We start from the raw sequence: 14,308 nt of genomic DNA on the forward strand, positions 1-14,308 counted from the left end.
GAAACAGGTATAACCTCCTGGGTGAGGCAATTGCCACCTGCCCAGGTCAATCCTACAGCAAAAGGGGCAATAATGAACACTGAGAAACTAAACCCCACAACAGCTAGAAGAGTAGTCCACCTGCTTGGTAAAGGAAATCTAGATGGGGCATCAGAATAACAGAATGCACCTCTTGTGTTACTACATCCATTTGTTTGTCACGTTAAGTTCATTTCATCCAGGTACAGGTTTTCCAGGATTTTGGTAGGTCCAAATTTCTAGGACAACTTACAAGAGGAAGGTGAGTGGAAGAAATGATGACATCTGCTCTTGTAGGAGACCCCACGACCGTGACTGTACTCATAAAGTCCCAACTCTATTACCCATGGTAGATTCCCCTCCCTCTGAGCTGTCTTCCCTGTCATGGCCACCCAGGCCTTCATCCCTAAGGGCTACTGTGTCCGTAACAGGTCATAGTTGCTGTATTTACACATTTACAGGTAAAACAAGGTTTGGGAGTAACAACAAAAGATGTCCCAGTGAATCGTGTGAATACCAAATATATTTTTCCATCCTCGTTCTGTATCAGAAGCCTTACCTCCTCCTGATGATCAGGATCAATTATTCCTGCCTATAGAGTAATTCCTTTCTCTGTCCCCCAAGTCTTCCAGCATGAGGAGCCCAAAGTGCCCAGGTAGCCTCCCCCTGGTCCCTTGGGGAGAGGCAGACATGAAGCACATCAGAGTCGGTCCAACCCTGATGTCAGGGAGTCAGCTCTCCATACCTTTGTGTCAGTTGGTCAGGAAGGTTGCTTCTTCCTCTGGTGTGGGAGCTCCCATTTAGCCAATACTGATACTCTCATCCTCTCCCAAGAAGGGGCAGTTGGGTACAGCTTGGTAACAAAATAGCTAGAAGGTACAAGCATCAGCCTAGTCAGTGGGTCTGTGCCAGGTGCCCACGGGATCAGGGCAGTAGACAATAATGATGTGGGCTATGCGTAAATCACAACGAAGGCTTAAAACAAGGTTACTCGCGAGCACACTCACATTATGCGACAGGTGTTATTTCTCAAAAACCTTGTAAGTATAATCAGGATTCTGGAAACTCTGTTAGGTAATAGCACAGTGGTTCTAAAATGACACGTATATTGAATATGTCTGTGAAAACGTGATGATAAAATCGTCTTATGAAATGGAAGAGTGGGAAAATCACATACAATATAATATCTTAGGTAATATACTATTTAAAATGTATATGAGTGCCCACATTACGATTAGATATTTGAATATCCCAGTCCTTAAAAGTTTATATATTTAGGGGCGTCTGGGTGGCTCAGTTGGTTAAGTGTCTGACTCCTGATTTCTGCTCAGGTCATGATCTCACTGTTCATGAGTTCGAGCCCCGTGTCAGCCTCTGCACTGACAGCGTGGGACCTACTGGGGCTTCTGTCTCTCCCTCCCTCTCTACCTCTCTCCCCCATTTGTGTGCAGACTCTCTCTCTCTCAAATAAATAAACTTTTAAAAAGTTTACATATTTAAGTGAGACATGCCCTAATTTTGCACTTGGTCATTTGAAAAATATTCATTACTAAACTAATGTGTTTAAACTAATGTTTTAAACATCTCTGACACAGAATGGAAGTAAACATTAATAATTTACCCCATTTATAACATATGAAATTTAAAATTTTTTTAAACCTCCAAACTGTCATGTATTAAAAAATTAAATTTCCCATTAGATGGTTATGTAGATATTATAAAATTTAAGAAGAAACTCTCTGCATTTGGTCCTAGCTCAGAAGCTTGTGGTATACTTGCAGCACGGTTTGTTGACATCTGCCAGCAGCTGGATTTCCAACCTGCCCAACAGCAGCCTGGGCTTCATCTTGGCCGACGCTGGTTATGACGTGTGGCTGGGGAACAGCAGGGGGAACACCTGGGCCAGGAGACACCTGTCCCTAAAAACAAACTCCAGAGAATTCTGGGCCTTCAGGTACAAAGAAAATCAAGTCATGTTTTGTTTTATTTGATAAGCGTGTTGAACGTTTGGTTTGGTTTTTAGATGAAATAAAATAGAATGTGTCTCTTTGCTCAGTCAGGTCTTTTAACAGACCATCAACATTAATGTAAATTTTGGCTTGAAAATTAAAGAGTGCTGGTTTGGTTTTAAGCACATTTATCATTTTTCAGTGGTGACCTTCATTGACTACCCCACTCAGCCTATAACCATTCTTTTGCTCCATTACACTTAGTCTATCTCCCTGTATATAGAATATACAAAACTCCTGTTTATAAGACTATTTGGGGGAGGGATTATTGGGTGGATCGGTCAGTTGGGCATCGAACTTCGGCTCAGGTCATGATCTCACGGTTCGTGGGTTCAAGCCCCATGTCGGGCTCTGTACTGACAGCTCAGAGCCTGGACCCTTCTTCAATTCTGTGTCTTCCTCTCTCTCTCTGTGTCTCTCTGTCTCTCTCAAAAATAAATAAACATTAAAAAAACATTTTTTTAATGTTTTTTTTTTTTAATTTATTTCTAGGAGAGAGAGAGAGAGAGACAGCGTGAGCAGGGGAGGGTCAGAGAGAGAGGGAGTCACAGACTGAAACAGGCTCCAGGCTCTGAGCTGGCAGTCAGCACAGAGCCCGACGAGGGGCACGAACCCACGAAACAAGAGATCATGACCTAAGCGAAAGTCGGACGCTTAACCGACTAAGCCACCCAGGCGCCCCTAAAAAAACATTTTTTAAAAAAGACTATCTTGAGGCTATTTTATTTCCTTGACTTTGTGTTCTCATGGAAGTCTTTAAGTGTTAACATCATGTTAGTGTCAAGGAATTTCGATTTTCTTTCTTTCTTCCTTACTTCTTTCTTTCTTTCCTTCTTTCTTCCTTTTTTGTAGTTTTGATGAGATGGCTAAATACGACCTCCCCGCCTCCATTGACTTCATTGTGAAGCACACTGGACAAGAGGAAATATTTTACGTTGGCCATTCCCAGGGCACCACTATAGGTATGGCAAGAGAGATTGTCGTTAATGTTCCTTAATGACTCTTCTAGAGTCTTCTCCAGGATGTGGGCAAGCTTCCAAAGCAACAAGGGAAATAAAGCAGAGCCCAAGGCAAGCATCCCACAGCAGTGTCCCTGGCAACCTCCACCTTATCTTCTCTAGTCACAAAGAATCAATCGTTAACAACAGGTCGTTTTTGGTTTTCTTTGTTTCCAAGGGAACAGAAGTTGAATATCCATCTTGAGATCATAACTACCTCTTGTTCCACAAATAGAAATTTCATACCTACCTTTATTGTTTAAATGTAGCAAAGGACTTTGGGAGGGAGAGACTTGAAAGGGCCACTTCTGTTTATGCATTTAGGGTGGATGAAAATTAAGTAAGACGTGCACAAAGGTGAGGAAAGTCTTCATATGTTTCAAGACTACTAGAAAAGAGCTTTCGACAGCCCACAGCAATCATGCTTCTAGCTCATACCTAACAAGTTCACTTTCAGGATAACAAACAAATTCCCTAAGATCTAACGTAATTCTCGTATGTGGTATGGCGAACCTTTCTACCTTCACTCTCTCCACTTTGGAAGTTACAAAGGCCATGTTATGATAGAAGCCAATATTAACTGAGTCTTTTCTAGGCTGAAAACTATCATATTCCTACAAGAATAATCCATTTTCCGCTTTTAAAAAATGTGTTGAACAAGTCTAATCCCATTTTCTATAGATCTGTTCTCTGACATTTATTAACCACTTGTTTGACTCATCAGTTATTTGGAACCAGGAATCCTGGATAATTATTAAATAAGAAGCAAGTGGGATATGTGTTAGAGCTTATTGACTCATACTATGATATAGAATTCTTTGGTTAGTTGCCTTCTTAGAAGTCAGAAAAGCTTTAAAAATATTGAAGATATGCAAACATGTAGCTTGATAAGATGTCAAATATTTGTCATATCCATGACTCTAATCTAACAATAAAATATAAACTAGTGCTTGGTATCCTCTATAGGAGAAGGCAAGGAGGTTTTAAAATATATTAAAAGTAAATATTAAAATTATTTGACATTCATTGAATCTCTCACCTAAAGCATAAGATTCAAATACCAGAAAAATCAACTTGCCACATTTTCACCATTGCTACTTATACAAATGCTCAGTATTGTTACTGATTTTTAAACTGTGATGTTAACAAGACTGTTTTATTACTGGTTTTTCCTTTATTATCTAGATATTATTTTTAATACTAATAATCTACATTACGTTGTGATCGATATGCGTGTTTCATACTGGGTGATAGATGAATGTTTGATAAGGGAATTAAGAAATGAATGAGTCAATTAATTATTCAGAGCTTATTGAATTTACTCTTTTTTAAAAAATCTTTTTTAATGTTTATTTTTGAGAAAGAGAGAGAGACAGACATTGAGTGGAGGAGGGGCAGAGAGAGAAAGAGAGGGAGACACAGAATCCGAAGCAGGCTCCAGGCTCTGAGCCATCAGCACAAAGCCCGGTGTGAGGCTGGATCTCATGAACCACAAGATCATGACCTGAGCCAAAGTCAGATGCTTAGCTGACTGAGCCACCCAGAAGCTCCTGAATTTACTCTTGTTTGCCATAATGTCATTTCTTACATACTAGTGACTGCATAATTTCTGCCTTATTTTCTTTCAGCCTTCATAACATTTTCCACAATACCAAAGATAGCTGAAAAAGTCAAAATATTTTTTGCCTTGGCTCCAGTTTTTTCTATTAAATACTCGGATAGCCCTTTAATTAAAATGGCATACAAGTGGAAGTCAATGATAAAGGTATGTTATGCCTTTCCTCTATGTAGTTGATAATCCAAAATGACAAAAATTCTCTCCTTTCAAAACAAAAACTATTGGCTATGTATGAATTTAATTTTGTGGTTTTATTTACATTGGATTCTTACCTTTTGTTTCTACAAAGGAATAGGGTTTCACTTTTATAATACCCTTGGACATGTTATTTTGAAGGAAAATCCAGTGGTCAACTTATCTGTACCTTGTGTTTCCAAGTTTTGCCCTTAATGTAAACATTTTAAACTAATGTGATGTAATGCATTTAATTATGAATATAATGAACTTATCACACCATTTCTTGATTAATTATTTTGGTCTTCCAAATTGGAATAAAGTAAATTTATTTTACAGCCTTTTTTTGGCAACAAAGACTTCTTACCTAATACTTCGTTTAAAAGATTTGTTGGTTCAAAGCTGTGTCCACTGAAGACTTTTGGCAAGATTTGCCGTGAGGTCTTGTTTTTGATGTATGGATGTGACCTGGAGAACTTAAATATGGTAAGAACAAGTTGAATTTGAAATGTACTTTGTCAATTTTTAGAAAGCAGCTCTTCACAGTACTTAACTTTATGCTTTGTGTGTTATTTTATGATTTGTCCATATATACTAACTGTTAGAGTCTTAGCCTTTCTGATTTTGTGATTGTACCAACATTCTGAAACTAATCAGCATTAATGTGTTGAGGTAATTTTTTTACTTAAACATTTGTCTTGCTCTCTGTAAAGAACAGAGGACCGTTGCTGTGATAGGTATCTTTACTGCTCTTTGACCGGGTGTTAGTTTCCTGAAGTTTCTTGTATTTGTCTTCTATCACTAGTTTTTCACAACTCCTATGCTTTTTTTTAAAGTTTATTTATTTATTTTGAGAGCGAGAGAGCATGAATAGGGGGAGGGGCAGAGAGAGAGGAGAGAGAGAGAATCCCAAGCAGGCTCCATGCTGACAGCCCAACGTGAGACTCAGTCCCACGAACCATGAGATCATGACCTCAGCCAAAATCAGGAGCCAGACATTTAACTGACTGAGCCACCCAGATGGCCCCACAGCTTCTACTCTTATATCTTGGTTCCTCATACTCCTTCCCTTATTGTTGATCTTTTTGTAATTAGCATTAGTGCCTGCTTTACCTTACATGCTTCTGGCATTTGTCAAAATTCCTCCAGTGGAAAACTGCTTCAGTGCCCAAGCTCGTATCATCAAGGCCCCATGGGTTGATTGTTTATACATTCTATTACAGATGTAGGCATTCGTTCTAAGACTTTTTCAGCACATTAAATTAAAAATCCAGATTTGGCAGAAGCAATTGCAGCCTTTAGACTAGTGGTTGGTTCCTGCACTTGTCCCATTTAATAATTTCTCAGTGAGAACCAATCTATTCATTCAAGGAAAGAGAAGTTGTCAAGATGTCCATTCTTACCAACTTAGTCTATAGATTCAGTGCAATGGCAATCAAAATCCCAGAAGGTTATTTTAAGGATATTCTAAAGTTTATAGAGAGAAGCCAAACTGAGAATTACCAACACGGTAGTGAAGGGAAAGAACAGTTGGAGGACTGATACTACTCAACCTCAAGCTACAGTAACCTAGACAGTGTGGAATGAGAGAAAGAAGAACCAAGTAGATCAGTGAAACAGAATAGAGTGTCCGGAGATGGAGTCCCATAACTGTCGCCGACAGAGCTTTCACAAAGGAGAAAAGGCTGTGCAATAAAGAAATGACAATCTCTTCAACAAACGGTGTTGGAATTGGAACAAGTGGATGTCTGTATGCAACAACAACAACAAAAAAATACTAGACACAAACTTTACACTCTTCACAAAATTAACTCAGATTTGGATCATAGAGCTAAGTGTGAGTTTCAAAACTATAAAACTCCTAGAAGATAACATAGGAAAAAACCTAGATGAACTTGGGTGTGAAAATGACCCCCAAGGTGGTACATTTGTTGCAACTGATGAACCTACATTGACACATCGTAAGTACCCCAAATTTATAGTTTACAGTAGGGCTCACTCTTGGCGTTCTACATTCTATGGGTTTTAACAAATGTAAAGTGACATGTATCTACCATTATGATATTGTATAGAATAGTTTCACTGCCCTAAAAATCCTCTGTGTTTCACCTATTCATCCCTGCCTACTCAGGTCCTGGCCATCACTGATCTTTTTACAGTGCCCATAGTTTTGTCTTTTCCAGAATGCCATGTACTTGGAATCCCACAGTCTGTAACCCTTTGAGATTATCTTCTTCCACTTACTAATATACATTTAAGGTTCTCCCATGTCTTTTCATGGATTAGTAGCACATTTTTTTTTAGTACTGAAAAATATTCCATTGTCTGGATGTACCATAATTTATCTATTCACCTCCTTAAGGACATTTTGGTTCAAGTTTTGACAATTATGAATAAGGATGCTATAAACATCAATGTGCAGACTTCGTGTGAATGTAAGTTTTCAACCCCTCTGGGTAAATACCAAGGAGTGTGATTGCTAGATTGTATAGTAAAGACTCATTTTGTTTTTTAAGAAGCCACCAATGTGGTTTCCAAAGTGGTGGTGCCATTTTGCATTACTATCAGCAATCAATGAGAATTCCTGCTTCTCCACATCCTCACCATTTGGTGCTGTCAATGTATTGGACTTTTGTCATTTTCGTAGGTGTATAGTGGTCTCTTACTGTCCTTTTTAATTGTGTTTCCCTGATGACCTATGATGTAGAGCATCTTTATGTGGTCACTTGCTATCTGTATATCTGTTTGGTGCGGTACCTGTTAAAGTCTTTGGCCTATTTTTAAATCAGGTTGTTTGTTTTCTTGTTGCTGAGTGTGAAGAGTTCTTTGTATATTTTGAGTAACAATCCTTTATAGATGTGTCTTTCGCCAATATTTTCTTCTAGTCTCTGGCCTGTCTTCTAATTCTCTTGATGTTGTCTTTAGCAAAGTGGAAATTTTTCTTTTAATGAAGGCCAGCTTTTCAGTTATTTCTTTCATAGATTGTGCCTCTGGTGCTGCCTCTAAAAAGTCAACTAGACTTTCTCTGCTATGGTATCTCCTAGGAGTTTTAGAGTGTTCCCTTTGACATTGAGGACTGTGTTCCATTTTGAGTTAACCTGTGTGAAGGGTGTGAGATCTGTGTCTAGATTCTTTTTTTTTTTTTTTTTTTTTTTTTTTTTTTTTTTTTTTTTTTTTTATTTTTTTATTAGATTATCGTTTCTTTACTGGGTTGCTTTTTCTCCTTTGTCAAAGATTAGCTGACTCTATTTATANTGGTATCTCCTAGGAGTTTTAGAGTGTTCCCTTTGACATTGAGGACTGTGTTCCATTTTGAGTTAACCTGTGTGAAGGGTGTGAGATCTGTGTCTTTTTTTTTTTTTTTTTTTTTTTTGCATGTGGATATCTAGGTGTTCCTGCACTATTTATTGAAGAGATTATCGTTTCTCTACTGGGTTGCTTTTTCTCCTTTGTCAAAGATTAGCTGACTCTATTTATAGGGGTCTATTTGGGGACTCTCTGTTCCATCTATGGATCGATTTGTCCATTCTTTCACCAATACCACACTGTCTTGGTCCCAGGAGCTTTGTAGGAAGTCTTGGAGTCACTTAGTGTCAGTCCTCTAACCTTGTTCTTCCCTCACAGTATTGTGTTGGCTATTCTGGGTATTCTGCTTCTCCATCTGAACGTTAGAAGCAGTCTGTCTGAAGGCTGTTGGTATCCTTAAAATAATGTGTTGAGACTTTGATAGGATAACAGTGACTTCATATGTCTTGGTCACTGATTAAGGTTTCTGGGGACTCCGTAGGCAACACAAACCTAGGTTGACATGAAGGCTGCTCTATTTGTGGTTGTTTCACTTTGAGTGGTGTGAAACTTCAGGACCTCAGTTTGTCCCAGAAAGAGTTTCATATTAAATCTCCCAACTGCCCTTGGCAGAGCCTGGGCTGATTTTCATTTTCTTCAAATAGCTAAGTTCTCAGAATGAAACTTCGGATCCTCTAGGGTTGGCAAAGAACTTGAAGGAAAAACTGGCTTTTTTGAGGGGTCTTTGTTTTTTCTTTTCTATTTTTCCTGGAAATTTTAATTTAATTCAATTTAATTAATTTATTTTTAGAATTATTTACTTTGAGAGAGGGAGAGAGTACACGTGACTGGGGAAGGGGCAGAGAGAGAGTCCAAGAGAGAGAATCCCAAACAGGCTCCACAGTCCCAGTGCAGAGCCCGATGCGGGGCTTCAATCCACAAACCACGATATCACAAGCTGAGCTGAAACCAAGAGTCAGTTGCTTAACTGACCGAGCCACTCAGGTGCCCCATGGCAACCCCTTTCTATCTTTTCAGTTCTTCTGCCTTCAAAAAGGATGCATGTGTGTGAGTTCCAAGAGTTCTAAATGTTTTCCATATGGGATGACGGACTATGTAACATAGAAACCTAATAATAGCTTCTACATTAATGTAAAAACTACACATTTAGTAAGTACATTTATGTATTTAATGGAATATAATTTTGCCTCTTTCTGCTGATATTATTTATTTAAAAATAACTTTACATTTTCTTGCAATTATTTACTTTAACAAATATCATAGACTATGCTCTCTCTGATTGGACTAAGTATAAAAATAATGTTTTAACCCCTCAGAGCCGTATGGATGTGTACATGTCACATAACCCAGCAGGGACATCAGTTCAAAACATGCTACACTGGAGTCAGGTACACCGTTTAAAGTGCATTTTATTTTATTTTATTTTGTTAATATTTTTATTTATTTCTGAGAGAGAGAGCATGAGCAGGGGAGGGTCAGAGAGAGAAGGAGACACAGAATCTGAAACAGGTTCCAGGCTCTGACCTAGCTGTCAGCACAGAGCCCGTCGCAGGGCTCAAACCCACAAACCGTGAGATCATGACCAGAGCTGAAGTTGGACACTTAACCGACTGAGCCACCCAGGTGCCCCTTAAAGTGCGTTTTAGTACAATTTTCATCTTTACTATTCATGGTTTATCCCCATCATTCTAAGAATCATGCGATTGCCACAGGATGATAAATTTAGAAGCATAAAATGAAACTATTACCTATTTTTATAATTCTTCATCTGTTATAATATGTTAAAATCATAATCTATTAGGTCCTCAAACACTAAGCAATGATCAGAGCAACAGAATTATTCTCTGTTTTATAAATGAGAAAATGTTAATTCAGAGTAGTAGATGAGGAATCATCTAGGTCATGCCCATCATTTGACTTGCCCAAAAATCCAAGGCTAGTCCCTTAAAAAAACCTAAGACGAGCATACAGGTGTCCCACTTCTTAGTTGGTAACTCGACTACACTTTCTCCTCTGGTAAACTGTGAATTCTGTGAGGACTATGAGTCAGTTTTATACACTTCTGTATTTGCGAGGCTGAGAGTTCTGGGCAAATAGTACACACTTAAGACTGTTTAATGAATATTGACAAAAAAAAAAGTCCAGTGTGAATATCATGTCAATGTTGAGAGCCAGGTTAAGGTCCTAGAAAGAACACTGTACTTGAGATCAAAACACCAGACGCTGAATCCTTTCTCTGAATTTTACTGGCAGTGAGATGCTGAGAAAGCTCATTTAATCTCTATGAATTCAATTTCCTTATTTTAAAAAATGGAGTTATTAATAATGCTCTGACCTAACAAAAATATTAAAAGAGTTAAAACAGGGTTATGATTATGAGTGTTATTTAAACTGAATAAACACCGATGAATTTAAAGTATCATTGAGATAGGGGCACCGGGTGGCTCAGTCAGTTAAGCATCCAGCTTTGGCCCAGGTCGTGATCTCAGGGTTTGTGAGTTCGAGCCCCACATCAGGCTCTCTGGTATCAGCACAAAGCCCACTTCAGATCCCCCCCAGCCCCCCACCCCTTCCCTGTTCACATGCTTTCTCTCTCTCTCTCTCAGAAAACAATAATAAATATAAAAGTGGGGGGCTCTCAGGTGGATTAGTCAGTTAAGTGTCTGATTCTTGATTTTGGCTGAGGTCATGATCTCTCAGTTTGTGGGTTCGAGCCCCATGCTAGTAGCATGGAAACTGCTTGGGATTCTCTCTCTCTCTCTCTCCTCTCTGTGCCACTCCCAGCTTGTTCACTCACTCTCTCTCTCAAAATAAATGAACATAAAAAAGAAAGTATCATTGAAATACTGGTTAAGGTATTTTAAAATGTTTAAATCTAGGGGCACCTGGATGGCTCAGTCAGTTGAACACCCAACTTTGGCTCAGGTCATGATCTCACAGTTTGTGAGTTCGAGGCCCACATCCAGCTCTGTGCTGACAGCTCAGAGCCTGGAGCCTGCTTTAGATTCTGTGTCTCTCTCTTTCTCTGCCCCTCTCCTGCACTCTGTCTCTGTCTCTCAAAAACAAATAAACACTAAAAATTTTTGAATGTTTAAATCTAAGTGATTTTTGAGGTAAATTATTAAAAATCTTCAGTTTACCATTAGATTTAGCTCATTGCTGGTGATAACAAGTACAGGAAATCTAAACAACCTTTGCATGTATATCAAGCACCTATTATGTACCTATATTGTTCTACACTGGTGGTAATTACCAGTGAACAAACTAAGTATCCCTGTCCTCCTTAAGCTTACATTCTAGAGGTAGATATACAGACAGTAACCAATAAGAAAGCAAATAAGTAAATCATTAAAACTTTAGAAGGGGATAGAAGCTATGGAAAAATAAAGGGGAAAAGCAGGTAAAGCGATTAGGCATACAGGGGAGTGGAATGTGTTCTTGAATAAAGATGTAGGCCAGCCTCAGTGAGATGGTGACATTTGAGAAAATATTTAAAGGAGCTGAGAAAGTTAGCAGTGTGAACAACTCAGGGAAGAACATTCCAGACAGAGCCAGTGCACAGGCCATCCATCAGGAGCATTTCTGAGAGGCACAGCTCCAAGGCCAGTGTGGCTGATGTCAGTGATTAGGGAGGGAGAAGCAGGAAAAGGGGGCAGAAATGGAACAGAGCCAGAAAGAAACAAGAACGCCCTTGTGAGGACTCTGGCTTTCTAGCTGAAGCGAGTAGCCCCTGCAGGGTTTTGAGCAGGGAAGGGTTATGATATGGTTTGCATTTTTAAAGGAATACTTTGGGGGGTGCCTGGCTGGGTCAGTTGGCAGAATGTGCGACTCTTGATCTCAGGGCCGTGAATTCAAGCTCCACGTTGGGGGTAGAGTTTATTTGAAAAAAAAAAAAAAAGGAATACTTTGGGTGCTATGTCTGGTAGACTGAAGTCAGGCAAGAGTGGAAGCTGTGAGAAAGTAAGTAGATTACTACCACAATCCAAATAAGAATTGATGATGGCCTGCACTGATGTGTTCCCAGAAAGGATGGTAAAGAGGGTTGGATTCTGAATATACATGTGTTTTGTAAACATGGCAGCCAAGGACATTTAATGATAGATTCTACATGAGGAGGGAGAGGAGAGTCTTGGGTAACTCCAGAGGTTCTTGCCTAAGCAACGAACAGATGCGATTGCCACTAAAGAAGATAGGGAGATTTGGGGGTAGAGCGGGTTTGGAGAAAAGATACGCTGTTCTATTTTGGAGATGTTAAGTGTCAGACATCCAAATGATTGAGTAAGCAGTTGTATATGGGAGTCTAGGATTTAGAAAAGACTTGCCGAAGACGATAAACATTTTGAATATGGATGCCATCGAAAGCCAAGAGCCTGGATGAGAACACAGAATGGGTACAGATGGAGAGAAGGGAAGCAAGACGGAGAGCTGAGACATGGAAAGGTTCAGAGGTCAGGAAGCAGAGGCTGGATGAATACGCCAAAGAAATGAAAAAGGAGCTGTCAGAGAAAAATGAAGATCGAGAAATGATGGTATTCTGGATGCTAAGTGAAAAAAAAGTTCTGAATGATAGAAATGAACAACTGTCAAGTGCTGCTCATAGATGACATGAGGAATTTCCTCAGAATTGACCAAAGTTTTACAAATGTTAAGATCATAAATAACCCTGGCCATTTTTGTGGAAGGAAGAGCTACAGGGGAAGGAGTGTTCTCAGGAAAAATCAGATTGTCCAGAGACCAAGGACGTAAGGGAGCCCATCAGCAATGGGCTTTAAGATACAGGCTGATGACGAATTCCACTGGGTTTTAGAGTTGGGGAGAATTAGAAGGAGATAAAATGGGGGGGGGTGGTGTTTGGATACCTGTCAGGTTTAGAATGTCAGAAAAGATAGGTAACCCGAGCGTCTGAACCTTCTTGCACTGAAAACATTATCAGGGGAAAAAAATAGGCATGATCAGATTAGACCTGATAAGTTCAAAGCAGGTAGCAGTAGTGAGGCTACAAGTACTGGGAGTGAAGCAAGGGATGGCTTCTGGCACATTCTCTCAAGCACCGTTGTTTGAAGCAAGGGTGCTTAGGAAAGTATCGTTTTAGTCCTAGTGCACTTAGTCCTAGACACTCACTTTTGACCTCTGTGGATGAAACAGGGTTTCTTGGGAAGCCTGACATTGCCCCAAGCACACAGGCTGCCATTAATAAGGTAAAAGACCTTGCGGAAATGTGCATTTATATGAAAATGATAGGACCGTATTCTGTAGATCCACTGCCAGTCACCTCCTACTTCTTCCATTTCTTACCCTTTACAAAGGAAGGGAGACACACAAAAAGTCTACCAGCGCCAATGCCAACAGACAATCCTTCCAGTGCACACCTCCTGCTATCAGCTGCCACTCTGATAAACAAAGGAGCATAATCTTACTTCTAAAAATTTTCTTTCAGCTTTTTAATTCTAGTCGCTTGAGAGCTTTTGATTGGGGAAGTCCTGTTCTGAACTGGATGCATTTTAATCAGGTACATAATTATGTGTAAGCTAAAAACTATCTCTTTGGGGTGCCTGGGTGGCTCAGTCGGTTAAGCGTCTGACTTCGGCTCAGGTCATGATCTCACGGCACGTGGGTTCGAGCCCCGCATTGGGCTCTGTACTGACAGTTCAGAGCCTGGAGCCTGTTTCAGATTCTGTATCTCCCTCTCTCTCTGACCCTCTCCTGCTCACGCTGTCTCTCTCTCTTTTTCTCAGAAATAAATAAAACATTAAAAAAAAATCTCTTAGCTCAGTTCAGGCAATGTTGCTACAGATGAAGGCTCATGTAAACCCCGAGGCTGTAATAAGAGAGTGAGAAGGACGAGCAGGTGAAGACCACTGTGATTTGGCTCCATATTGTCACATTCAGCCAGAGGGGCACTTCCGTGTCTTCTATGTATTCCAACAAATATCTTGGATAAGCCTGGAGAAATTGACAGGCTATAGAATGATTCATTGTATTATAGAACGATATGTTTTATATATATATATATAATTATATAACACAATTATATGTATAATTGTGTTAATAATAGGCATAGCTTTGTGCTTAGTTAAATAAGAAATAAAAGGCATAATAAGGTTCTTGACCCTAAAACTATTTATTGTATTTGGGGAGATAAGACAATCTCATAATAATTAGGAAAAGGTGAAAGCTAATGAGAA

At 39.4% G+C, this 14,308-nt stretch overlaps 1 protein-coding gene across 4 annotated transcripts in view; it reads left to right on the forward strand.

Annotated features, from left to right (window-relative positions):
* Nucleotides 1-14,308, forward strand: part of LIPJ (lipase family member J) — a 30,770-nt gene that overhangs the window by 15,435 nt on the left and 1,027 nt on the right. For 2 of the 4 annotated variants that reach the window (XM_039223338.1, XM_039223339.1), the window contains exons 4-9: nt 1,774-1,972; nt 2,880-2,989; nt 4,654-4,790; nt 5,157-5,303; nt 9,440-9,511; nt 13,561-13,632. In XM_039223338.1, the coding sequence (XP_039079269.1) occupies nt 1,774-1,972; nt 2,880-2,989; nt 4,654-4,790; nt 5,157-5,303; nt 9,440-9,511; nt 13,561-13,632 (737 nt within the window). The remainder of the gene's footprint in view (nt 1-1,773; nt 1,973-2,879; nt 2,990-4,653; nt 4,791-5,156; nt 5,304-9,439; nt 9,512-13,560; nt 13,633-14,308) is intronic. The other 2 variants (XM_039223340.1, XM_039223341.1) reach the window with 2 other exon arrangements.

This window comes from Hyaena hyaena, unplaced genomic scaffold, assembly GCF_003009895.1.
Source record: "Hyaena hyaena isolate Hyena2069 unplaced genomic scaffold, ASM300989v1 scaffold_1329, whole genome shotgun sequence".
NCBI lineage: Eukaryota > Metazoa > Chordata > Mammalia > Carnivora > Hyaenidae > Hyaena > Hyaena hyaena.